Here is a 27670-nt window from a genome sequence, read left to right on the forward strand (position 1 = left end):
CGAATGTTTACAACATCTGGCTCTGCCCCTGGTTCCAACGCTGCATTTTTTACGTAGTTGTCACTGTTGCTGCATTCAAATGTTCCTCTAGTGCTCCAATTTCAGATTTCCAGTGTGTAAATACGTCTTGTTGCGCATTCCGTTGCTAAATAAAATCAAACAACTGTGCTCTGAGATGTGCTGTTTTATCGCGGTGTTTCTATGTTTAGAAATCGAAACCCATCCAACCTTATCTCACCTTTTGCCGCACGGGGACTTAAGTAACAACAACATATCTGAGGGTACCTGAAGGCAGCTCGGCTATGACGACTCGATGGGAACTCCCCGCTCCTTCAGTCTCTCACCGCCTACTATACAGTGTATGCCGACTACTCATGACAAGAGACTCAAAGAGGGATTCGTAATGTTACCACATTGCGGGTGATAATCATTACGGTTTGAAGAGAATTCATTCGAAGGCAAGGTAAGTACATACGTAACATTTTCAGTGGTCTTTTATCGAAAACAGAACTAGCTAAACGCTGAGCCTCCTGTGAGTGGTAGACGAGTTAACACTCCGGGTCCAAGTGGTGGTAAGGTAACGTTAACGTAACCGTTAGTTAATGTGTTAAGCTTGAGTACAAACTCTTAAGGTAAACACCGTGGCATTTCAACATACCGTTAAGCTGTGCTGCTCTCTGCATGCTCTATTTGACAGACCACTTCTTAACGGTATATGTATAGCCAAATGTAACGTTAACGTTAGCTTTCTAGTGTTGCTCACTGGCCTTGTATTGAAACATTTTATCAGTGGACGCCTAACCCCGTTGTTGTTAATCCCGAGCCAGCTAGATAGGCAGAGGAGCTTCACTCCAGCTCCTTAACGTTTATTTTAATCCTGTCAAAAAAGTTGAGTTTGGATAATATTTAGGGCTACAAATAAACATTTTATAGCCTTGTAATCCATGACCATGTAGCTAAGCGTCACCCCAAAATCGCGCTACGTATACACGACCCCAGTAACGTTATATGCTTTTAGCTAGCGAGCTAACAGTCGCTAGCTAAAATACTGAAGACGCCAGCTTGTCTATCTATTTTTAGGTGGTCAGACTATAAGCTCTTAAGCCACACTATACAGTGGCTGCCGAGGCCTTAATGTGAATGAAACCAGTGTTTGTATCACGTTAAGCCACCTGTGTCATTTGATGTGACGCTATCTCACAGGTGTGCCTGCTAACGTTAAGGCTGATCTCTCTCTTTGTAAATATTAACCTGGAGTATTCACGGTAGTCAAACATTTGTTCTGCGCTGCATCTCTTGGCAGGGTCACATTTGCCTCGTGTATTCGCCTTAAAAAACTGGGCGGAACGGCGTGACCTGATTTAACTCCGTTTTTTACTTAGTCCTACAGACATGTCCCTTCCCCTTTTTTAGGGGGGGAAGGGGGGGCAGACTTGCTCACAGATGCGTTTGAGCAGTTGTTGTCGTTGGGGAAAGAGACACATTTGCTCTGTTAGCAGGAAATGCTGTGTATGTCTGCTAACCCAACATCCACTAAGGCCACAGCTTCACTGCCTAGACAGACGAGAGGTGAGCGGACAGAGACAGGGATTGAAATAAACAGGGGGATGTCTGTGTAAGGGAACTGGTGAGAAAGCAACTTTTTGCAGACAATGTGACTGCAGTGAGTGTCAAGGGGGCAAAATGTTAAAGTGAGTCAATAGGGGTTATTGTTGGCACTGCATCCAGCCCAGTTGCAGAGACAGTCTCATTACCATAAAAAAGCATGTCTTACTATCAACAAGTGGAAACAATGAGCTTTCTGTAGGCACAGCTATGATTCTGCCTTGGAAAACGGTCTCCGCTGACAACCAAATGTATTGACCAAAAGTAGCTTGGCTCATCAACTTCCTCCAGCGTGGAAAAAGTGCGTTCTCGTCATTGTTGTCTTTATGAATGACACACTTACTGACAAAATGGAGTTGACATATTATCTGAAGGTGAGTAAAAGTCTGGGTATTTTGATGTAGTGATAACCCCCTAAATACCTGAATAATCACTTCTCCACAGCCTAAGCAGAGCTGACTGGAGTAATACTCTTACACTTAACAATTAACAATGTTTTGCTAACATTTAGATGAAAACATCAGCTCAGCAACTATTTTAACTAACCATCAACTAGGACTGTGTGATATTGCCTAAAAATTAAATATTTTCTGGCTGTTCTGACCCACAATCCTCTGTGTAATTACCCACTTTTAATTTATAAACTTGATCCTAAATCCTAAATTCGAATTTACTGCTAAAATTGACTTATTGCCCAGCTCTGCCGTCAACTTACAAAACATTTAAATCAATATGAAGGGACAAACAATTTATATTGAAATTATATTCTCAATTCAAAACCTTACAATAGAATGTAGAAGATGATCTGCCAGCATTATATGCGCAGCAGTTTAAAACTGCATTAGTATATGATATAATTTATAGAACTCTTTTATTAGGTAACTTTCATAACTTCTCTGCTATTGTGTATTGAGTATACTGTATATTCTGTGCTTTGCTTTAAGGTAAATTTTTAGTTGAGCCAAAATTATACACGCCACTGCCAAGTAAAACAAAGTTTGTTTTACCTGCTGATATTACTTGGCATGACAAAGCCTGAAGAAGCTCTCTGTGGGATCAAAACATTGCTTGATTAATAAATTACTTGATACAGTGTGTAGATCCGCGGCAAATTACCCCGGCATTTATTTTGTTGTTTCACCTATCAGTTTGTTTTTGAAGAGATTTCCGTTCAAAAAAGATAACTAAAGGGAAAACACTGTGCAAGTCTTCTGATGTTCTAAAATAGATACACATTTGACATTTGAAATACATGTTAGTCTTCTCTAAAACGATAACACATTTGCAAATGCGTGTATCTGCTCCTCTCCAGCGTATTTAAGCTTCAATACTCAAACCACAGCTGAGTTATAATGCTATTACCTGATGGCCTTGGCCTGTTTACTGTGTGCTATAATGTTAGTGCCAGCCAATAGCCATTTCTCATTTGATTTCCATCATAGGTTTGCCTCCAGAGAAACAATATGTAATGGCTTTAATCTTGTTTCTGCCATAATTAGAAACACATGAAGTTCTACCGCCACTCACATGATGTCCCAGTTTCCTGTGGCCTACAACTGCTTTTTGGAAATCTAGGCTAGTAGCACTTTGATGTAGCCTATTTTTATGTTTTTCTGAAATGAAATTATGGCAAAAACATGAGATGAAATTTTAATAATCTTTGTGGGACAAAAGGACAATTTTTAAGTCGTGTAATGTCATCTTAGTTGGCTGCGCTTTGTTTGAATAAATGAAGGAGCCACACAGACTTTAAATGAATTTGTTTGAAATGATGTGTCTGTAAGGTTAGATACAATAGATGATCCAGGTAAATCACACATGCCTGTGGAGAAGGGTGGGTGTAGGGTGGGCGTATCTGTAAGGAATTTTAAGTAGTGAAAGCTGCCCCTGTGAAGGCCAGCTTGTTTTTTGTTTTGTGCTGTTGTCTAGCCTGCCTACACCTGAGCTGGGTATCACCCTGTCCGGACTTGTTTCGATTAACTTGCTTCCTCCTACATTCCACATATTTCAGTCAAGTTTTTCTGAGATTTTTGGTGTGTGTATGACTTCATGGCATGCCGGTGTGACTATATTTCAGCAGTGTGCCAAGCACCCAAGTAGCCAAATTGCTGCAGACCTGCTCCTGCCCTATTTTTTTGTATATTTTGGCCTATTTTAAATGCAGCACAATGCTATATTGAGGGCAGATGGAGAGGCAGGCCAGTGTCATGGAAAACCACAGGTAGATTAAAGCCAATTTATGTATGTATAAAGTGTGAATGTGAAAGAGACACTAACTACTAGCAGGCCCAAAATGAGCCCTGTGAAAGATGGTGGTTTACTTAATGTCATAGAAGAGTGAGAATTGTTTCTTTTTCCTCTTGTACTGCTTTTTAACAGTTATTAGGATGGTACTTGATTATAAGAAGGCGTGTCTGTAAATCCTGCACATTAAAATTACACCCATCCAGCCTACATGGATATAAACTGTATGATTGTACTGTGCAAGATCATAAGTCATAATGTACAGTATGACACATTTCTGTGCGGTTGTGGGTGTTGTCCATGCCCCTTTTGCCTAACCCTTTTTAAGCCTGGTTAGGTAAGAAATGTCTGGAAACATTGACTGCACGTGGATGTCGTGTGTGTGTGTGTGTCAGGGTCTGTGAAACTTTAAAAATACTTCTGAGGATATTTCAGTTATATGAATGTGCCTCCATCCTGAAGTGGATGTACCGCCCACTGAGTTATTTTTTCTTTCCTAGTTAGGAAGAATGGATTTTTTTTTGTAGTGCTGTGGAGCTTTCAGTTCATCAAACATGATCATTAAAGGGGTACAACGGACAGCATCTTCATGGAAGATTGTGCAGGTCAAAGAGACCCAGAAAGCAAGGTCCAGAACTACTGTCCTGTGCAAATTAACACTCCTAAAATACAACATCTCAAACATCCCAAACACATGGGCTAATAGAGAGTCATCAGTATATGTTAGTGTTTTTTTAACCAGTATGTTTCATACTTTCACTTTGAATTCAGGTTGAAGAAAGACCTGCTATTTGTGGGTTGTGTTGTGTGAAAGAAAGTAAACCACAAGATTTATTGATGCACTATCCAGTCTCTTTAATGTAACCCTAGTTACAGGGTGTCAAGAACCATTCAACAGTGTCAACCATAGAAAAACACAGTTAGGAAATTGCATCTTTCTGCCCAAACATACAGTCATAACAGGTCGCTTAAGCTTTTGGTCTCGTTGACACAGACCTTTGCAGTTTGGATAGTTATAATATGAAAGGATGGGCTAAATGCGGTGCTGTGCTGCCCAGTAATTACTACCTCAGACATGATGTGTTTGCATGTCACAAGGGAAGAGAGAGGTGAGTTGTGCATTGGTCCTCTGGGGCTGTGATGCCTAATATCCTGATAAGTGAAGGAAGAGGTTAAGCGCACTTCAACTGACTCGCAATGACGCCAGTCCGGTGTACTGAGTTGGCCCATCTTTTATCAAGGAGAGACTTCAGAGAAAAGCTCCAAAGTATACTGGAGCACACAGCTCCTGGTAAGTGACTCATAAAGCCACAGGTGGTTCTTCATTAGCAGATAACACCTACAAGCACAGAGATTGTTGTGCCATTCATCTGTGCTCCCCCGGCGACTTCTGCAAGAGCCATCCATGTTTTATGGTCTGTCTCATCTTTACCCTTGGCCAAACACTGTGCTCTGTTAACTAACAGACTGATTGGACATAATATTGCTCTGTGATTGCAGGGGTTGTCATGTTCTGTATGATGAAGCAAGTTTCGAAATAGGTCTATTTGGCATTGTAGACTTTGTCATATCCCTGTGTTGTATAATAATATATTGATGGTGGGAGTACCTATATTGACCGATCAGCACAGTGGTTTTGTAACACGTCAGTAGAAGAAAATGTTGCATGTGGCTGTGTAACTTTTACTTTAATTTATAGATGAATGACTAGTGGGTCCAGGTATTTACTCAGATGTTTGAAATTTAACTGACATTGCTAAGCAATAGAAAAGGCTAATTTCAGTGAAAATAATTCTGTTGAAATGTGTGTTAAAACAGTACAAACAATTATGTTACTCTGGATGTAGTTTGTGTATTAGCAACAAGAGCTGCAAGGATTAATTGCTTAGTCTATGAGAGAAAATTGTTAACTACTTTGATGATTGATAAATCGTTTCAGTCATTTTTTCTGCAAAAATGTCAAACAGTTTTAGGTCTTAGGGTTTTGGACTGTTGGTTGGCCAAAAGCACTTTGGACTGTGGGAAATTGTTATGAGGGTTTTTTATTAAATAGCTCTTGACATTTTATAGATTAATTGATAATGAAAAAGATCATTAATTCTAGCTCTAGTAGCACAGCAGACAAAACCAACACAGTCAATCATGGAGTTGTGACTATAGTTCTTTAAAGTGCACACAACAGAAAAAAGACATTAATCATTTGTTTACTCCTATTTACAATGTAGAAAATATTCATTCTCACACTGCAACTGTAGTCTCCATCTCACAAAATTAGAAGTGCAGTATTTCTTGGCAGTAGTAGGAAGATGTTATGTAATACATGTCTTGGAGCTTTTGTTGTCACTTGTTATGGCTACCAGAATGCTTATTCTCTGACACAAATAAGTATCAGACCTCGTTGCCTGTGGTCTTACCTCACAGTAACTGCACTCAGTCAAGGCCATCATCAGACCTCAGCGTTAAATTTCTCACTTTCATGCATTTTTCTTGCCCTGAATAGCTTGTTTGACAGTGACGAGACTTCTCTAATAGCTCATCCATTGTATGAGGTTTCATTCGACCAGATTGTTTTGACATTTCTTGTTAATACAATGCCAATACAGGCTTCTGTATGTGCTATCACAAGAAGCTTGGTGCTGTTTCCAGGAACTGTTTTATGCTTGTATGCATGTGTTTATCAACATGCCAGATACATTAATCAAATGCTAGGGTCCATTTTCCCTTGAGGTGCCAAATAATCTGAAAGATGCAGAGTAAAGAATACGCTCTGTACAGCTTTGGAAGTTATCAGACATTATTTCTTGACAATAGAAAACTAAGCATGGAAGCAAAAAGTGTAGTTTAAAAATGTAAAATTGATGCCTGTGCTGATTGTAATTTACTTTTAAATGCCAACTATTACCGTAAAACCCATCTGCTAATGGTTATGTTGATTTCTACACTCTACAGTTGCATCAACCTTGACAGCTATGCAGTCAATTCAATCATGTGAATGGTTTTGATTATATGCCTTGTCTGCTATAAATGATGGATGTACCGAAATGAAAATTGTTGGCCGAAGCCAAAACGGAATATAATGAAAAGATTTGCCGAACGAGTACATTAACATTTTTTCCATTTATTTTGCCTTTTTTTTTTTTTCATTGCATAAATTAAATAGTCAAAATGTGCTTTTTACTCAGTGTTTCCCACAGGAGTTGGAGAGACTATGGTGGTGGGTCCAAGGCCGAGAGGATCCAGTAAAGTAAATTGCATGTGTCCAGTAAAGTAAATTACATGTGTCCATTTACTTTTAATGTACACATATAATATGTTTTATACTTTCTGTGAATATAATCCAATTAATCCTATTTCCATACTGAATAGACACCTTATTTTGAAAACCGGACGTTGTCACATGTGTATCCTTGCGCTGAATTCAGTCTGACCCAATCTGATAAATAATGTTGTATGTGGTTCTCGTATCGCGCAACATGAAGACCTCAGAGCCTCTCTTCAGGTAGGACTCTCATACTGCAACACTTGTCTTTGTAAAGAGAGAAAATGACGCTAACCTGCCTATCAGCTCATTCTGTTCCGTTTCAGTTCCCTTAAAGGCTTGAATACATGTGCACTCCAAATTTAGGTGTGGCTAGCTTTATCGGCTTCTCAGAAATTAGTGACAGAAACACTCAAAAGCGGGTCAGACTGTTTTTTTCCTTTTCTAAGAAGTCAGCCACAGATGAGTGAATGTGCTAGGAGACAATTCAGCAGAACAGTGTCTGCAAACAGCGATTTTTACGTCTTTCTCTGATACTTTAAAATGCTTCCACACTGACAACATGTCAGTGTAATTGTTTGGTAAAATTTATTTTGTGTGGAACATACGTAAATCCAGAGTTTCCACACGGACATATTAAGTGGTGGACCAAATCGCCGCCTTACGGTGCTACACAAGAAGCGCGCTTTAGCCTTTTTATATACAGTTTATGACTTTAGCCCAGCCCCTCGCTAACTACCAACCTGAGCATCATGGCCAGTGCAGAGAAGCCAGAGCTTGAAAAACCCTCCCTTAAGGTCTTCTGTTTGGGAACACTTCGGTTTCCTAGTGAAATACAATAATGGACAAGTTTATAGCATGAAATTCTCAGTAGTGATAGGGTATGTTTCTGTGAAACTTGCTAACTCACTAATGGTATGGTATTCTACGAAGTAGAATGTCACTGCAACAAGGGAAAAAAACTAAAACGAGCACAGTGCAAACGCCTTTTGGCATTTAAACAGACTTTAGACTTCAGAAAAGTTTTTTTTTTTTATCTGAGCAGGCCTTCAAACTGGGATTGATACTGCTCGTAGACGGAATAATGGTATTGTATTGAGAATATTTTATTTTAGTGGAGAACTTGGTGGTAGTATGCAGCAGTATTTTATTAATATAGTAATAATCCCTCATAAGTGAGACATTCATATATTCACATAGCAACAGGCAGAAATAAATAAGTTCCTAAGTCAAGTCAATTTATTTAAGTGCTTGTAAGTCAATATCAAGGTAAACAACATACTGTATCAAAATGATTAGACAAACAATAGTGAGAGTTAAGAATTAAAAATCTAAGAAAAACAATTAAACAATTAAATAAAATGAAAACTCAAAACCATGACAAACTAAAACTATCTGCTAGCTGGTTAGTAAGTGGTAACATTTTTTTTTGTAATGTTTTAGGTGAGCTGACCCTTTAATCTCTAAATTACTGCACATTCCAAGCACATTATTCATCCCTATCTGTGTTCACTCAAACACAGTAGGATCATTAAGTCTATCCTTCCCAAATACTTCAACAAAGATAGGCTATGTGCTGCTGGTCGCTGAACATTGTGGAAGTTCACAGTGCATTACCAAAGTTTCATAGGTGTATGATTTTTGCAGAGGTTTTAATGATCAGGACTTTAGTTTCTTAGAAATAGCAGGATGAGTCACAGCACCATACTTCATAAAGCTTGATGTAAGTATATAAACTAATTTTAATAGGACTGAACTCCTGTATTTAATGTGTAACCCACAGCAGGAACATATGCAGTTAATCTTTAACCATATCTTTCACTTCAACCAGGCTGGCCCAGTTGTGTAAATATTGGCCTTGCATTGTCTACCTGTGGGGCGTTTGTATTCTAGATGTAAAGGGATACAGGTGAGAGCATGTTGTTCACCCATTGTTGGTTTATCTCACAAGATAAAAAAAACTGTAAAGGGATACACTCTTTGGAATACGGTGTATAAAGACGAGGACGACACCTGTGGGACGTTTTTTTTACCATTTTTTTGACTGGGAAAATCCTCTTTGTGTGGATTTGTGTGACTGACATTGTTTGCTGGTTGTGCAATATCTGTGTCCAAAGATTTGACCATCTTGTGTAAATGTATCACATACAGCAGGGTGACCAAAATAGCCGCATATGCCCCTAAAAATGACTACCGTAATCCCCCTGCCCCGCCGCTGTTCGTTTAAAATATAGTCGATCTGTGGCCGCTTGACAGCTCGCTATACAAAAACTTGAGTCATCATTTTTTAAAAGCTGTTTTCAGTGTGTCAAATTTTCAAAAAGATTTTTTTTTTTATATTTTCAAAAGCTTTGACAATATTTTGGCCCATGCTAAGTATCCAGATACCAGGATCTTCACTTCCATAGTCCTCCACTGGTTTTACAAGAAGGAGCACACACAGGAAGTATATATAGTAGAGTATAATAAACTCTGTGTAACTTTTTTATTTATACATTTTTACTGTGCTCTTCAATTTCTTTCTGTGCTCCTAATTTATTTCATGTAGGAACAACAACAGAGCATTGTTTATTTTAGGGCTGCAACTAACAATTATTTTCATTATCAGTTAATCTGGTGATTATTTTCTCAATTATTCGATGTGTTATGTAATGTCTCCAAGCCCACGGTGATGTCTTAAAATTGCATGTTTTGTTCGACCAAAAGCCCCAAACCTAAAGATATTCAATTTACTGTCGTGTGTCAAAGAAAAGCAGAAACCCCTTACATTTAAGAAGCCAGACCCAGACAATGTTTGGTCTGAAAAATGACTGAAACAGTTAATCAGTTATCAAACAGTTGCTGTCGAGCTACCAACTGTCGCAGCTCCACATTATTTGCTTACAGGCTGTTGTAACTTGAGGAAAACTCATGATCTGCTGTGGCAGTTGATGCCAGCCCTCATGTCATGTCATACACGGTTGCTAAAAACAAACAAATGAGTGAGTCACACGGTCGGTTTGTCAGCTTGTATCCAACAAGACAAAATTGTCTATCATGGTGCTGTCTGCACCTTTTTTTTTTTTTTTGTTCACTTTTTATTCTCAATTTTTCAACTTGCTTGCAGCTTTCTTGTTAACCTGATTTTCACGCGTCCCCTTTTGTACACAGTATGTTTGAAGCTTCCCAGTTCATTTTGAATTCCTCTTGACAATCAACCACCAGGGCATGTGTTTGTTTAAAGGAGTACTGAAATACATTTTTCATCTGGTCACGCGTCAGAACTCTTCTTGCTGCTCATTGCTTCTACGAATGAGCTTAGTTTTACATGACGATGACGTTACCGTGCAGTTACGATGGGTTCCTTGGTAGAAACACTGGTGTTGTGAAAAGCCCTTTACTGTGAGTGTTCAATGATTCTATCAGTTACCTAAGAGGTATACTAGATTTGTCACAAATTCCAGTTCACGTGGTAAGACTGATAAGGCCAAGTTTATTATGCCTCAGGTTGAGTGTTGTATTGTAAGTCTGTACTCACATCTCATGAATGTTTCTGTATTTCAGTTCTGTATTGGCAGATTGATGAAGGCCATTCTTTTCACTGTGAGGTTTCAATTCTCACAAGTTGTAAGTGTTGATGTAAGGAAATCACAATGAAATGACCAGCAGGAAACAAATGTACAGGAATAGAGATAGAGTGGGAGAAAGTACAATTGATAGGCGCCATCTCCTCATCATGCAGACAGAGAGGACAATGAAGGAAGAGGTGGAAACTAAAAGACAGAAGGTGGCGGCAGGTTAGAGAAACAATTTCTCCGCTCTTTGGCCAATGCTGTTGAGCCGATGAAAGGAGAAGAGTGCATTTAGGAAGTGATATTGTTCAAATTCAGATCAGGCAAGTGGTCGTTGCATAGTGATATCACAAGAGTACATCTGGGCTACTATTTACACTAGTAAATGTTTAATGACTATGTCTAGATGAAAGTTGTATCAGAGGAGGCAGATGTGGTTTGGATTTAACGTTGGTCTGTGTTCTCATTGCAAGTTGTTGTATGCAGTCTGACTCTCCTCTCCTCTGAAAGGCTCTTCAAATCTATTGTGAGTAAGTCATTCGTTACCACACTACCTAAAGATGGGCTACGGATGTTGTGTTTATGTTTGTGTCTGCTTGACATATTGTCGCTCCTGGGTGGGATCTCTATATGGTGATGTCACGTGTACTGCCTTGTGCTAAACCACCCAACCCCCTCTTTCCTCTGTCCTCGTTCCCACCGGACATTCTGAGGGAAAATATGAACTGTATGACAGGGCTCTAACTGTTAGGCGAACAGAAAGAAGTTTAGGAGCACAGTAAAAAAACGTTGGAGTTTATTAAACGGTTTCTTACATATTTATACTGTATGTGTGTGTGTGTGTGTGTGTCTGGTCACTACTTCCCCTCGTGTGAAATTAGGTAGGTAGGTTTAACTTTAATATAAAGTTATAGAGCGAAATTAAGTTTTGTAACTCCCTTCTGCTACATAGCAGACAATATACATTAATAAAGAATCAATTATCAAAAATGGTAAACAGAAATAAACTATCATCACTGGAGCAGTACTGAGGATGAATTAGAGTTTAAGAGTTTGATAGCTTGCGTGAGGAAAGCTGCTCTGCAGTCTGGTGGTGTGGCAGCAGAAACGTCTATATCTCTTCCCAGAAGGCAGCAGGGTGAACAGGCTGTGGCTGGGGTTGGGTACTGTCCTTTAGTATCCTTTCGGCTCTGTGTAGGCCCCTCACCTCACCGATTTCACTGATGCTCGGGAGATGCCAGTTTGTGATGTTTCCAGTCAGGATGCTTTCTATTGCACCTCTGTAAAAGCTGACAAGAACTTGGTGTGGGAATTTGGCCTTCTTAAGCTTCCTCATGAAATATAGTTGTTTCTGAGCTTTCTTCATCAGCGTGGAAATGTGAGATGACCATGTCAGGTTCTCTGTGATGCTGATTCCCAGAACTTGAAACTATTCACCTGCTCTACTTCAGCATCTCTGATGTAGGAGTGTGTGTCTTTATCTCCTTCTTCCTAAAATCAATGATCAGCTCCTTGGTTATGATATTAAACAACTGGTGGACTGTGGAAGTAAAGACCCTAGTATCTATATTGACATTAACATATTGGCAAAACATTGAAACATACTTTTAAAAAATCTGACATATTGAAACATGGATGCAGCTTTTTTTTTTTAAATCATAGTGAAACAGTCTACTGTGATTGGCTTATTAAGGCTTGTGGCACATGGGACTTGTAGTTTTGAACCAGGAACAGATAGATTTTCCCTCCCAGGATTTTGTGATGTTGTGATCGCAACTATTTACACAAATTCAACAAATCCCAGTGAATTCAGCGTGACTTTCAATTTTGACCAATCACCGCAACTTTTTGCAAATGTGACCTATCATCGCCGTTTCCCGCAAGGTGTTGCCAAACGTTAGCTTTCATAGCAGATGTGTGTTACCAACATCTCACATTTGCATCTGTGAAAAACAGTATTGTAGTTGTTTTATTTTATTTTTTAACCAAAGCGGGGGTAAACTGTTTTGCAAAAGTGCAGTATTGTGGTCGAACATGAAGGTAATCGTGATTGACACACAGAGTGGCAGAACCTCATGGAGGAGGTCAGATGACACTGAATCACTGTGACACAGGCTGTTGCTTTCCGGTCTATTGCAAGCGCTGAAAGAATCAAGGTAAGTTGGTTTAAATATGCAGGGTTAGGATTAGGTCTGCGAAATCCTGGAGGGACTATTTAATGATGCAACTATTATTCTAAAGTAAAAAAAAAAAAAAAACACATCTACCATGCAGTCTTCACTTAAACCCAAAATGTCATCGCAAAAAACGCCCCAAAACATCACAACTTTCACAATTTTTTTTAGAAAAGCTGCCGCGAAATCAGGCATTTTAGATCACAACAGTCACAAAAAAGGCCTGCGAAATCTTGGAGGACGACACACCGGAGCTATCTACACAACTCACGGCACACTTAATGTAAACAAGATTACTGAACAATATTTATAGCAATAATAAAAGTAAAGGGGAATGTGGTGCTCTTAGGAGGAGGCTGGCTAGAAGAAGCACATATTGGCACTGGTCTCCTGGCTCTGGCTAAATCTAAATTTGTTAATGGCAATTGCTAACTCGTTAATAATTATAGCTATTTATGCAGAACAGTGAGTTCAGAATTTCGATAGTTTGCTGTAGTACGGCAACCTTTTTTGACAAGCATCTTGGCTTAATGAGAAGTTGAACATGTTTGAAATCTTGTGTCTCCATGTAAATCACTGCCAGCTATTTCAAATGCTTTTATTTTTGATAGTGCAGACTGCTTTTTCCCCTCAAAAGTCCTGGCCCTCACCACCAGTGTCCTGGCGTTTTGTTTCTTGACGTAGTTTAATTTTGCTTGGCTTCATGCTGCCATTAGCTGGCTTTTCACCAGAAATGGCACATTCTGGCTGGGACTCAATAAAACCGAAGTTACTGTAACTCTCAATATATAGCCTTACTTTTTTTTGATCCTGAGGAGACATCAGCACTCATTTCTCACTAATGGAAACTAATGGAAAGCAAGGGTTGCAGGTTAAGAGGTCTCAGAGGTTTAGCCTACTAAGTAGCCTGTCTACTATTTTAAGTGTGAAGAAAAAGTGTTATACAGACATTTTTTTAACAACCTCATGCCAGATAAGGCCTTGTGCCTCCTTGTGATCTTTGGCTCCCCCAGGTTGGGAACCACTTTTGTAAATGATTTTTCCGGTTTGCACATATCTATTTTTAGGGGCATATGCAAGTGAAATGCTCACACTGTATGAGGAAGAAGTGCAGTTGTGGTAATGTTTTAAATATGATAAAGTCTCACTTTTTTATTTTTATTTTTTAACATCTGTCACCTTCTCCAGTGAGCACAGCTAATTTACTTTTACTACTTCCAGTGCTGTTGTCACTTTTACATTGTTAGAACTACAAAATGTTGTATTACTTCTAAAACTGTGGTGATATTTATGCTTGGTGTGGTGTGTATGGCGGATGTGAAGACAAGAGGAAGTGGTGACAAATGTCACCAAAGCATTGATCTATGCCCACAATGTTTCAACTACGGTACTATGTTATGAAGAAGTACTAAGATTGTTCTCCTTTAGTGGTTTGTTTCCTTCAGGACATGCTGTTACATTTATAGCTGTTTAATTACTATAGATTTTTCACTTTAGAATTGAAGAAGCAAGCAGTGTGAAACCGGCTTCAAGCAGTGTGTGGTTAAACTGACTGACTTGGAAACCTGTTTTTTGGCGTGTCAGGGCCTGTGTTTTACCCATAAAGCTGAACTCCAGCAAATAAAGGGATGTTTATCAAGACTTTGGATGTGTTTGACTGGGTGCAATTGCCCCAATTAGTCACCTAAACACAAAAACAAAAGGAACTAGGTATATAATAAGTATTATGGGCCAATCATTGCATTTATGAACAGTTGTTTGATATTTGAGATGAAATGGGAGTCTATACTGACATTCATTTTTTAAAAAGAGAATCTCTATTATTTATTTTAGATTCCTGCAGGCTTGTTATGCGCATTTACCTTTATTGAGGAAGAGTATTATATAAAACAAACCTCTTTTAGCGGAATAGTGATGTCGCAGCCTTCATTGCCAACAGAGTCAAGTACAGCCGGTTCTTTTTTCAGGAATTCTGTTGACTCTGCCCAGTTGAGGAAACCCAATGGCTCATTGAAGCCTTAGCACATGGATTTCAGCTGTTCATTATGTGGAAGAAAGTGTCATTCACCTGAAACACACAAACATTGCCCACTGACAGTTTAACATTTTTACAGTGCAAATCAAATCACAAATGAAAATGTTATTGGTAGTCTGATTTGTTATCTACTGCTTTTGCTAGTATGAAATAAAACCTACTGCATATTCTTATATAAATGTATAAAACCTACCACAATAGTGGTCAGCCTTTAGCTGTAGTTCCTCTGAATTCATTGTTTTCATCTAGCAGTGACCATACAGTGTATTTCTGTCTTTTATCAACTCTTGTTTAAGCCCCATCTATCTTATATTTGACTTGATCAGGGTCAAGGGCATAATGATGACCCTATGAAATATAACACTTTTGGGTAAGGGCTATACAGCACAACTCTTAAGTATATTGCAAAAGTGCTGTGGATAAGAACTGCTTTGTTACACTTACCGATAGTTGATGAGTTCATGAGACACGTTTACTTTCAGTATTGTGTTTAGTGGTAATTTCAGTTCAGTGTGTTCACACACACAGTTTGCCCTGTTCTGTCAAAATCACCTGCCTTGATTTGACAGCTGTTTGTTTACCCCTAGTCATGTAATGTTAGTGCTTTAACAATTATTCAGTTATGTTTTCGTTTGGTTACTTATTACGACGACGGTGTCCGGTCAATTTCAGGATAGCATCAACATTTTGCTCTCAATAACATAAAATACAATAAAATTGCCACTTAATTGTGAAAAGTTATCCCACAATGCCTGTTTTGAATGTTTCGTTGGTGGACAGCAGCGGCCAGTCCGGGGCACTGATCTGTCACTCAAAAACAGAATTGTGATTAAGAAGTTTCAGTCTGGATTTGACACTATCTACGAATGCATAAATACAGCAGATAGCCTCTGTTTATCAGGGAAGGAGCAAACTACAACATTTTTACAGCTACCTCTCAAGCCTTGAGGAGGCAAACGTGTGTAGTATTACTTTGAACTAAGCTGGTGACCTGCCAACAGACCAGACTAACTGTGTGAAAGTGGAGCAGGGAGATGCTGAAAAATAAATAGGAAGTCAGGAAACTTATGTTGGGTAAATGATTAAGAAATGATCATTGCAAACCAGTTGGTTAAGTTTCTTTGGGTAAGTGTATACGGTGTATACAAGGATACAGGGTTGCGTGCTACAGTAAGTTTGAACTAACTCAGTGCTGGTTTACGAGCAGTGTTATGATTCAAAGTTCAGCTGTTGACACTTCTGTCACTTGAAAACCGCCAGCACTTTCAGCATTGCAACCACACAAGATAAGTGTGTGCCTTTTTTTTCTTTTTGTGTTCGGGTACAAAAAAAGCGAGAGAAAAGAAGGCCACTTTGTCAAGACCTTAAACAACCTGAAATGAACTCTGAGTAGGAGCTAGCCTACATTAAGTAAACATACAACAATAGAAACCGGCTCAGAAAACACACCTCAATGCTGAAAATAAAGACATAACAATCCTATCCGTCTGTGTTGTAATATTTATTAAAGTTCTGACTGGGAAAGAAAAGGCTTATATGGTAAAAAACTCCTTTGTTTGTGGACTAGCTTGAATGTTTTCTTTTACCTTTTATCTTGTATCACAATTCACAACATCATAGGGCTGAAGCATTTCCTCTCTTTCTAGAGTTCTCTGCCATCAAACAATAATTGTCCAGAAGTCACGCTTGGTCAGATTAACATCTGTTTTGCTTCTGAGAGAAACATTTTTATCAAAGCCATCAGCTCATCAGGTGTTGGTTAACCTCAGTCAGTACCCACACATATTTGCTCAGGAAGAAAAATGTATTTTCCAAAACCTCATGTTATTCCTGGGACCAAGTTCCAGCCAATAAAAAGTAATCCAGTGCACACACATGTACTCCATATGTTTCTCCTTTTCCAGGTCTTCGCTTGAACAGGAAAATAGCACAGCACCGCCATACTCTTTCCATCTTTCCTCTGGTAAAATGGATATCATACTCTCATGCAGTTTTAGTATACTAATTACAAAACACATCTAAGTTGGTAGCACCTTCATATCCAGGATTCTGGAGAGACCACTGTTATCACTTACTTGAGTAAATACAGGTTAGTTTATTAGTTTCAAGGTTTGTTTTTCCCTTTCTCAGTTCAGTTGCGTCAGATTATTTCTGCACTGAGCACGCTATAAGCTGATTCATAGACCAAAGTTCCTCAGCACACAGCTGCCTCAGTGACAGCTAGTCTCTGATCTATCTGAATTATGCCTATGTTTACAGATTGATGCAAGCGCTTTTTGTCTGTGTTTCTCTTTATTTCCTCTAAATACTTTTCTCCTTTGCACTCTTGTGAAAGTACACAGCTGCGTTGTCATGTAGCAAAGATGACGCAACAGGGACCCTCATGCTGTTTGCGTGCTATCCATATGTTTATTTTCACACTTGCTATTTAGTATTTGTATGTTACATTAGTATCATGGGGTTATTGGGTCAAAGTGTTCTCCAGATCTCAGCAGGAATAAATCTGAAACCAGGTGTTGTCAGAGTTGTTGTTGACCCAGCTTATAGCCCATTTATTTGGCCCTGTTTTGCTGGCCCAAATGAACAGGCCTCTGAGCCGAGGCGAGGTGAGATGAGGTACGGATGTGCAGTTTGTTGTCCTGCCAGCGTATTTAGCTGCTATTGGCCTTAGCTTTGGCAAGCTGGCTGTGCCTGGGCCTGACAGCTGGCGGATTGCCCTCTTTACAGGGGTGGGGCTGTCTCGCTGCTCAGCGCTGACCTTCACTCTGATTTATGTGTTCCTCCTTGTGGCCTGTTTCCCTCCTATCCTCCCTTTTCTCCTTGTATGCATGCAGTAGATCAAAACGTGCTTCGTGCTTCCTGTTGAACCTTGCCACCCTGCGCCCCCCAAAACACAAGTAGGGCCACCCCGTGACCACCACCGACATTGAAGTCTGTAAACAAACGTGTGATATGCAGCGGATGAGCGAGTTAAGATTTGGCTGCTGGCTGAAGCCTGGATGAGAAGCGCACGCGCGCGCGCGCACACACACTGGGGAGAACAAGTATTTGATACTACTTACAAAGTATGTAGAGGTCTGTAATTTTTACAGGTACAGTGATTTTTAAATTGCATTTCATTGCATGACAAGTATTTGATCACCTACCAACCAGTAAGAATTCTGTCTCTCACAGACCTGTTAGTTCTTCTACACCTGTTTGAACTTGTTACCTGTATAAAAGACAGCTGTCCACACACTTAATCAGACAGATTCCAACCTCTCACCAATGGCCAAGAGAGCTGTGTAAGGACATCAGGGATAAAATTGTAGACCTGCACAAGGCTGGGATGGGCTACAGGACAATAGGCAAGCAGCTTGGTGAGAAGGCAACAACTGTTGGCGCAATTATTAGAAAATGGTTCAAGATGATGGTCAATCTCCCTCGGTCTGGGGCTCCATGCAAGATCTCACCTCGTGGGGCATCAATGATCATGATGAAGGTGAGGGATCAGCCCAGAACTACACGGCAGGACCTGGTCAATGATCTGAAGAGAGCTGGGACCACAGTTTCAAAGAAAACCATTAGTAACACAATACGCCGTCATGGATTAAAATCCTGCAGCGCACGCAAGGTCACCCTGCTCAAGCCAGCGCATGTCCAGGCCCGTCTGAAGTTTGCCAATGACCATCTGGATGATCCAGAGGAGGATTGGGAGAAGGTCATGTGGTCTGATGAGACAAAAATAGAGCTTTATGGTCTAAACTCCACTCGCCGTGTTTGGAGGAAGAAGAAGGATGAGTACAACCCCAAGAACACCATCCCAAACGTGAAGCATGGAGGTGGAAACATCATTCTTTGGGGATGCTTTTCTGTAAAGGGGACAGGACGACTGCACTGTATTGACGTGAGGATGGATGGGGCCAAATATCGCGAGATCTTGGCCAACAACCTCCTTCCCTCAGTAAGAGCATTGAAGATGGGTCGTGGCTGGTCTTCCAGCATGACAACGGCCCGAAACACACAGCCGGGGCAACTAAGGAGCGGCTCCGTAAGAAGCATCTCAAGGTCCTGGAGTGGCCTTACCAGTCTCCAGACCTGAACCCAATAGAAAATCTTTGGAGTGAGCTGAAAGTCCGTATTGCCCAGCGAAACCCCTGAAACCTGAAGGATCTGGAGAAGGTCTGTATGGAGGAGTGGGCCAAAATCCCTGCTGCAGTGTGTGCAAACCTGGTCAAGAACTACAGGACATATGATCTCTGTAATTGCAAACAAAGGTTTCTGTACCAAATATTAAGTTCTGCTTTTCTGATGTATCAAATACTTATGTCATGCAATAAAAAGCGAATAAATTATTTAAAAATCATACAATGTGATTTTCTGGATTTTTGTTTTAGATTCCGTCTCTCACAGTTGAAGTATACCTATGATAAAAATTACAGACCTCTACATGCTTTGTAAGTAGGAAAACCTGTAAAATCAGCAGTATATCAAATACTTGTTCTCCCCACTGTATGTATGTATGTATGTATGTATGTATGTAATATCTCATGTGGTTAGTACCACTACAGACACCACGGAAAAAGAGCAAATCATCTCCTATTGCCCCTCCTTTATGAAATGATTTACTTGCAGCGATGATCGACCTACCGATCGATTGAGTCCTAATAGTGCTGCTGTTATTATTTTGAAAGCTTTAGAATGATGTGAATTATTCATTCAATGCTTCATGTCTGTGAAATGGAGCTGAAGTAATTTCATTGGTGATTTTCAGTAATGCAGAGTACCTGTGCGTCATGCTGCGCTATGATTCAGTCAGAGTACATACTAGCTTCCAGGTCTGATTTTGTATCCGGTCCATGACTGCACCCAGTAGAGTTGTGGAGGTGGATATGGTAGTCATCACTGCACTCTGGTTCACATATTATTTTTCCTTTTTAACAGGGGTGCAGTGTTTGGTGAAAAAGCCCATGAGGTGAAAAAACCCAAAGGAGAGGTCACTGTGGTTCATCTCTTAGCCCTAACCCTGATTGACCCTGCTGCCTACTTTCTCCCACCATCACTCCAAGAGGAGGCTGGGCTCCCTCTGGGTGCAAGAAACACCATGTGCCAAACCTGGAGAGGACTCACCACTGTCCCATAGACCTCCAAACCTCTTGTGAACCTTCCCCTCTAGTCTGAGGACCCTCCTAATCCTCCACATTGCCCACTGGCCAAGATGAAGAAAGTGGCAGCATGGTCAGCAGAGGACGTCTCTGACTGGCTCAGCAAAGAGGACATGCCTGAGTACGTAGATGCCCTCCGTCAGACGGACGGCTCGACTTTGCTCAGGCTCACCAAGGCAGATTTTCAGATGCCCCCCCTCTCGCTAGTATCATCTGATGGCGGGCAGCATCTGCTGGATCGTCTGGAAACGCTGCGGATAGAGACTCATATCGAGGCTCACAAAAACGGCCACGCAAATGGGCATGCTGGTGGGCTACCTAACGGAACTAGCAAGCTTCATAGGAATGGCACAGTAGAGATGAAGGACTTCAGGATGGAGATGGTCCACATCCCCATCCCTACAATAGAAGCCACGCGCTCCTCGTTCCCTGCCGAGTGGGGGAAGACGGGCATAGCTTTCATCTATGCGGTAGTGTGCTTTATAACCACCACCGTCGTCATTTCAGTGGTCCATGAGAGAGTGCCGCCAAAGGAGCACACCCCACCACTGCCTGATAAGTTCTTCGACCTGTTTAACAGGGTGGAGTGGGCCTTCTCCATCTGTGAGATTAACGGCATGCTGCTGGTGGGACTCTGGCTTATACAGTGGATTCTACTCAAGCACAGGTACAGTCTAGTTTAATCAATTTATATTTTTATTAAGAATCTGAATTGCAACTGAATGAAAATGTCTTTTTTTTTTTTTTTCTCTCCAGGTCAATTATAGGCAGGCGGTTCTTTTTCATTGTGGGCACACTCTATCTGTACCGGTGTATTACAATGTACATCACCACTCTACCTGTTCCTGGGATGCACTTCAAATGCTCTCCAAAGGTATAATACATACACACTTTATTGTTCTGCCTTTTGTAGGTTGGTTGAGCGTGAAATACTTCTTTCTTTCTTAACTGCTTTCGGCACCAACGAGCTGAATGGGCAGGTTTTAGCAAAAAATTTGATCTCTTGTAAGCTGAAAGCCTCTGAGTGCTCTCCACTGAACGCTCATTGTAAGATATGTGCATGTCCATTTTTTGTGTGCGAGTAAGAGAAATGTTGAGTGATTGCTTCACTTTTTTTCTAGTCCCTATTAGATAATATTGCAGTTGCTCTTCTAGGAAAACAGTTTCACATCCGTTTACTCAAAGTCACTTTGCAGCATTTCCATTAGGTCAATTGCATATTTTAAAATATAAGGTCACAGAAGAATGTCACAATCCCGGCAAAAATGCCGTCAGTGTGTTCTATGCTTGTAGTGCTCATGTGCTGCTGCTAGATTACAAAGCCCACTTTGTGCTACTTTCTATTTCAACAATACTTTATGGGTTAATAGTTATTTGAGATATAATGATTATATAATGATTCATTTACAAAAAAGCAGTATATGCTCATATAATATAGTGCACTGTTATGTATGTGATTTACCCAACAGCTACATCATTATGCAAGGGATAATAGTGCTGAGTGCTTCAACAATTTGAAAGGGGACATTGTTCATACAGTATGAAGTATTTTAACACTGTCTTACGATATTTTCTCTGTCAGTCATCAGAACCACATAATGGAAGGACCATGATGTAACTGATGGCTGTTTCTCTTTCAGCTTCTCGGGAACTGGGAGGCACAGATGAGGAGAATAATGAAGATGATTGCTGGTGGGGGCCTATCTATCACAGGCTCCCACACCATGTGTGGCGATTACCTGTATAGTGGCCACACCGTCATGTTAACGCTAACGTACCTCTTCATCAAAGAGTGTAAGTTCCACTGTGTTGATACTGTAGTTTACATAAGAATGTAAAGGAAGAGTTTTACCTCTAAGCCATATATGAAGCTCATTTTACTTTCACAGTCTTGTGTTTATATACATGAATATGCAGCAGATCATTTGACAACCCCATCTGCCATAATCTTTCTTCAGAAGGTCAGTTCAGATGTCAAAAGAATGATGTACTAATCGTAAATGGTGCCCGGGCTGTGTTCCCACATTTTAAAGGCCAAGAGCAAGCAGGGTGGCTCAGCTAAATCAAAATATTGACCAAAATAAAAACATTTGCTCACTCTCCAGTTTCATAACTTGCTTGCTTTTGCAACACGATTCTCAATAATGTCAGGAAATGTAGACAAAGGAAATGGCGAGGCGCTGTCTCCTCACACGTCTGTTCACATGTTTCAGCTGTTGGGGCACTGCTCTGTTACATAACAGAATTTTCTATTGCTCTGCAAATATTGCCATTATCTGACTTCATTCAGTTTGCACCCTGACATGGTTCACCACTAAACACAAGTGTCAGAAGTATTATCGTTTTAATTGTTAATGCTTTAAAGTTGTGATTTCTCATGTAAAATTTGAGTCAACAGTTGTTTCCTCTGTTACATCACATGGTATCACTATGCTTTTCCACGCAGCAGTGACATCTAGAGGTGAAAAGTGGAACAGTTTGACAAAAGATCCAAAGTTCTTCTGAACTTTTGGCTATAAATAGTGTTTCCCCACCAACAAGCTGACGCTCACTGACCTGAATGGCCCATTTAGCTGTAAAAGAGAATTCCCTAGAGTTGATACTGATGAGTTGGATCCAAGTCCCTGGTGTATTAACCCTGCTTGTGTGTTTTTTTTTGTTTGATTGGCAGATTCCCCCAAGCGGCTCTGGTGGTACCAGTGGTTTTGCTGGACATTGAGTGCTGTGGGGATTTTCTGTATCCTGCTGGCCCATGACCATTACACTGTGGATGTGGTGGTTGCATACTTCATCACTACACGCCTCTTTTGGTGGTACCACACTATGGCCAACCAGCAAGTGAGTGCTGCACAAGTTATGTTTCTCCACTGGATTGTGAATAGTTCACCAATTTGAGAAATTCTCATAGTCACTTTGTTTCTGAGAGAGAGAGAGAGAAAGTGAATAAGCATATTTGCCAAAATGTCCAACTATTCCTTTTTAATATATATGGCTTTACAGATTTTTGCATCAGTGTGATGAAGTATCTTGAGTTTTAAGGTATTCAAATCACTGGATTTGCCAAATGAATATATTTCTGTCAGTTATTTTAGCTTTACATTGTTACTGTATCTGATTTTCCGCTTGTCCACTGCTGTCCGTGTTAAAATCTGTACGTAATAAATTATTTATATATATATATTCATTAAGATATTTTAATGACGCCGCTAATTTGTAAATTTGTGTCCTTTTTTGTTATGTTTCAGTCGCTGAAGGAGACGTCACAGAGTAACCCATTCTCGCGGGTGTGGTGGTACAGACTGTTCCAATACTTTGAAGAGAATGTCAACGGCACGGTCCCTCGGAGCTATCAGCTGCCATTTTCGTGGCGAGTGTTGCAGTGGAACCGCGGCGTGAAGTACAGCAGACTGGACATCCAGTGACCCTTATTATGTCAAAGCAGGCGGAGGACTATGACTTCCATAAGTGCTGTTTATACCCATGGAAGATGACACTGTTAAATGTAGCGCTGTCCTTTCACCTCTAGTAACAGAGACATCCCTGTCCAAATGGGTAGCACTGTGACCCACTTGGTATTTTTGCTTTCTCTCGTCCTTTTTCTCTCCTGGTAGTATTTGTCAACACAGAGCACTAATTTATATTTGTTTTGTGTCTTTTCCTCTTCGTGAGCCACATAACAGTTGCTGCTTTTGTACCACATCTATGGAGCATTTAGAAAAACCTCTAAAACTCAACAGTTTTTGGCATAAGGACTCAAATTTTGTTTTCCCCTCTCTGCACAAAACCATAGTTAATGTCTTCATGTTCCTACAAGATTTTTAGTGCAAATGGTGTCAATCAAATGCTTATTTGATAACCAAAATGCCATAAGCATTTTCCTTTTTTTTTTTTCTTCTTTTTATAGCAAATTACTTTTTGTAAACAGTCCTTGCTAAAATGAGTCAAAAGGTGCAAAAAATAATTTTTTTAAGTATGTCAAACTTTATTTTTCAAAAAACAATGATGTCCAAGAAAAGATTTTTAGATTTTTACCTTTTTCAAGACGGACCTGAGAGCATAAGAATCTAACGTGGTATAACAATATTCCAGTGCCTTTCTTAGCTTGATTGTAAAACAGTACAAGTAATATGTGTCTTGTGTCTCTCTGCCGCGGGTGTAACCACACCCTGGTGCGAGGTGGTACATAGTTAACAGTCTCGTGAATTCCATGAATGTAAAAACAACTACGCCAGCCTTACCAGAAAATTGGTTTTCCCCAAATTTAAGTGCAGTCAGTGAAATGTCCCGTTTATTTATTGAAGCTTTATGATGATGTCTATGTTTAGTTGGTTAATGCTGTTCTAACAGAAAAAAAGACTGTTAATTGTATTTTTTTTGTCTAACATTTCATTTTTACCAATCAGTCTTTAACCAACACCAGCCATGTTCAAACCCTGATCATTGATGCTCAGTCTCCTATGGACACCACATTCGCTAGTTTTACTTTGCACCACAGTATCTGCTAGACATCACTGCCTGATTAGAAATTGGATAAGAAATGTCTCTAAATGGCAGAGTGCAGTTAAATCTGGAGATAATGAGCTCCTCTCTTGTTCCCCACATTAAGTCCCATTTTGAAATCAGAATTATCCTCATTACTGTCTTGTCTTGTAACCTTATTGGTGATGAGGTCTAGAGGAAAATGTTCAATTTAAGGAACAGAACAGAAGCTTCAGGCAACGTTTCTGAGCATGTCTGTAATGGTATGGGCTTGGTACAGGTTGACAGTGTATCCTCTACATTGTCTCCTAAAGTGCAACGATCTTTTGGAGAAGAAGCAAACACTCAACGTGAAACTTGTGTGTGGGGAATAAGCTGAAGCATGATGATGCGCAGAGCTGCATATATATTTTGCCGCATATGTGCAAACAGGATAACAGATTTCCATGAATGTGAAGGTGCATCCTTTTATTGATGATCATATCATGTACACATTTACATGGTGTTTTGCTTTTCTTTGTCTTAACTATGACTGAACTGAAAAGAGTAAGTATTAGATTTAACTTTTATTTTAAATTAAAGAGATAAGCTTTGAAGAAAAATTGCACTAAGCTTTAGATTATACAAAATCCAAATAAATAATAATTATGAGGTGACTAATTTCTTAATGTTGTCAAAAAGAGGAGGTGAGGAAATAACATTATTTTCTACATGAGCTTATGAAGGTAATAGCTTTCAATGCCAACATGAGTCTTTATGTTTGAGACAAATTAGAGACTTGCCCTCCTTCTTGTAGCACTGTCCAGTCATTTCATGTTTCTCAGAGAACGGCAGTTTTTAAGAGCACAGCAGCTTCCACGCAAACGGCCATATAGAGTTGTTTGAAGTAATGGTCCCAACAGGGCTCTCTAATAATGATTGAGGGCTTTGATAAGGATTTAGGTTGGAGTTAATGTTTGTCCTGTAGTTTGCCAATTAAGTTGGATTGGTTTTTTTTGTTTGTTTTTTTGTCTCCAAGAAATCAAAACTGGTTATTGTATATCGTTTCTCTGTAAACTTCTCACCTTGTCCCTATTTTGTGCATATACCAGATGTTTGTAAGATATGATAAAGGATTCTACTTGGGATGCTTTTGAATAAAACATTTTACTATAATGTATTTGATTTTTACTGGCTGTCTCTTTCTTTAAAGGTTTTTTCTTACAGCAGATCACGCTTGTCCTTGTGCTGAAAGATGACATCATGGCAGACCCAGTAACAGCCAGCAGATGGACACATTGAGTCGCATGAATTAGACCAGTATAGTGAGGGGGTGGCCTCTCCCTCCCAAAATATGTTTTTGCTTCCAGTATGTATTTGTGGACTCCACCTACTGCAAGTATGTCTGATAGAGTCACTTCCTCCATTAATGCTGCTCATTCTGGGCTTGTTAACCCTTCAAATGTGTCTTCCCGTAACCTCTCTTCTCATCCACCCAGATGTTTACAGTCAGACAGTTCAATAAACTGCTGAGCATGAGGTTTTTAAATAAACACACAGCACCTACGCACGCTTACGCATAGTTTTCTAGCCTCATGTAGCCACTGATGCACAGTTAATAGAAACAACCTTAAGCGCCTGAAAGTACTTGTCTGCAACACTTAATACATTACTGAATGAATAACTAAGTTAAAGCTTGGGAAACACATTGGTAGGTATTCTTTATTGTCAGTTTAACACTCAAAAAATCACGCATATCTGCCTCATCGGGACTATGTGGGTGTATTTTGAATAAATTTGATAAGACCGTTGCCTTGCAGCCAACCAAAGCCCCACAAATCACAAAAATCACAAATCACAAATGTTGCTCAATTCTGATAGTTGTGGAATCACCCTTTCTAAAACTGATTCCCAAACCAGTGGAGAGAGTACAGGCAAAACTAAAACACAGAAAATTTCTTTGGCCAAACAACCACAACTGGTAAGGTTTCTCTAGGCCTTTGAAGACAGCCAAAATTTAAAGTTAGCTACTGACTTTCGCCTAATTTCACTCAAGGAATGAAGTTGTGAACGTACTGATGGAAGTCTAACGTTGACGTGTCCAAAAAAATGTTATCTTGCAAACGACCAAAGGGCTGCTCCCAGTGCTGTTTATTACGGAATCTCGCCACAGCAGCCCTTAGGGGGTACGAGATATCCAAAACTAATTAGATCAGGACCTCAGTTGCTGATAGATTGTTGCTGGGGTTTCCTGCGCTTGCCTGCTAAAAGACCAAGCGGTCCTCACAATTCCTTGGATGACAAGGGACATCTATTTATCTCGAGCTAGCTCCTCGGCCAGCTGGAGAATTTGCTGGCACCCTGGAGGGACTGCGCTGGCCAGCCAAGGCAAAGTCCCACACACTCTACTGTACACAGTCGATTGAAGGAGGGGGAAGAGGGAGTCTGTGCTCTTAACATCTTATAGTTTCGGCTGACTTCATTAAATAGGCCAGAGTGATGCTCTCAGGATAGTTCGCCACTTAATGTGGCTTAAAATATTTTAATTATGCAGTCTGTACGGTGGACAGGAGACGGACTGTGTTCTTAATTACTGTCACCTTGCGTTTGAGAGTTTTGGGAGGGAAAATGCTTTGTGTGTTGGACTTTCTTTTGGCTCATGTTGTTAGAGTAGTTGGGTGTTATTCAAATCTTATCTGGAAATGATTTTACTACATGAATAATGTGTGTGCATATGAAAATGCAGCCTGTTTTCCAGTTTGGCCACGCTCTACGCTCCTTTGTCCATCAATCATTTTCCTAAAGAAGACATTTTCTACTTATTGTGCCTCAATATGTGAAAACAAACTTTACTTTTACAGTTGATGATTATTTTCATCACACACACCATTATCAGGGCTGGTGAGATGTAAAGCCACTCCCTTCGCACACATCTGAAGAGGCCATGAAATTGACCAGAGCTTAGAGGCAACTGTGTCAACCCCACCGTGCTAACCACTAAAGTTTATCCTCATCTCGCCACGCTCTGTCAGTTGGGCCAACACTCCCTACAGCATTTAACCAATTGAAATTGCATTGCGGTTTCAGTCCATCGACCGCTGGAGAGGTGACTCAGTAACTGGCCGTTATAACAGCCAACATGTCATGGCGGTAATTTTCAGTGGTGGAGGTCACCCCCGGGCCGTGTCATGCTCTAAGAA

General features: G+C 40.1%; 1 protein-coding gene across 1 annotated transcript; it reads left to right on the top strand.

Annotated features, from left to right (window-relative positions):
- Positions 1–314: 314 nt before the first annotated feature.
- LOC119916810 (phosphatidylcholine:ceramide cholinephosphotransferase 1-like) lies at positions 315–25650 on the top strand. Its single transcript, XM_038736768.1, has 6 exons — positions 315–463; positions 19792–20679; positions 20769–20886; positions 21653–21806; positions 22684–22850; positions 23258–25650. The coding sequence occupies exons 2-6, from the start codon at positions 20066–20068 to the stop codon at positions 23432–23434; spliced, it is 1230 nt and encodes a 409-aa protein (XP_038592696.1). The 5' UTR covers positions 315–463; positions 19792–20065; the 3' UTR covers positions 23435–25650.
- The last annotated feature ends 2020 nt before the right edge of the window (positions 25651–27670 follow it).

The sequence above is a fragment of the Micropterus salmoides genome, unplaced genomic scaffold (assembly GCF_014851395.1).
Source record: "Micropterus salmoides isolate LMB-PRFRI ecotype aquatic unplaced genomic scaffold, ASM1485139v1 Ms_hic_scaffold_22, whole genome shotgun sequence".
NCBI classification, from domain to species: Eukaryota; Metazoa; Chordata; class Actinopteri; order Centrarchiformes; family Centrarchidae; genus Micropterus; species Micropterus salmoides.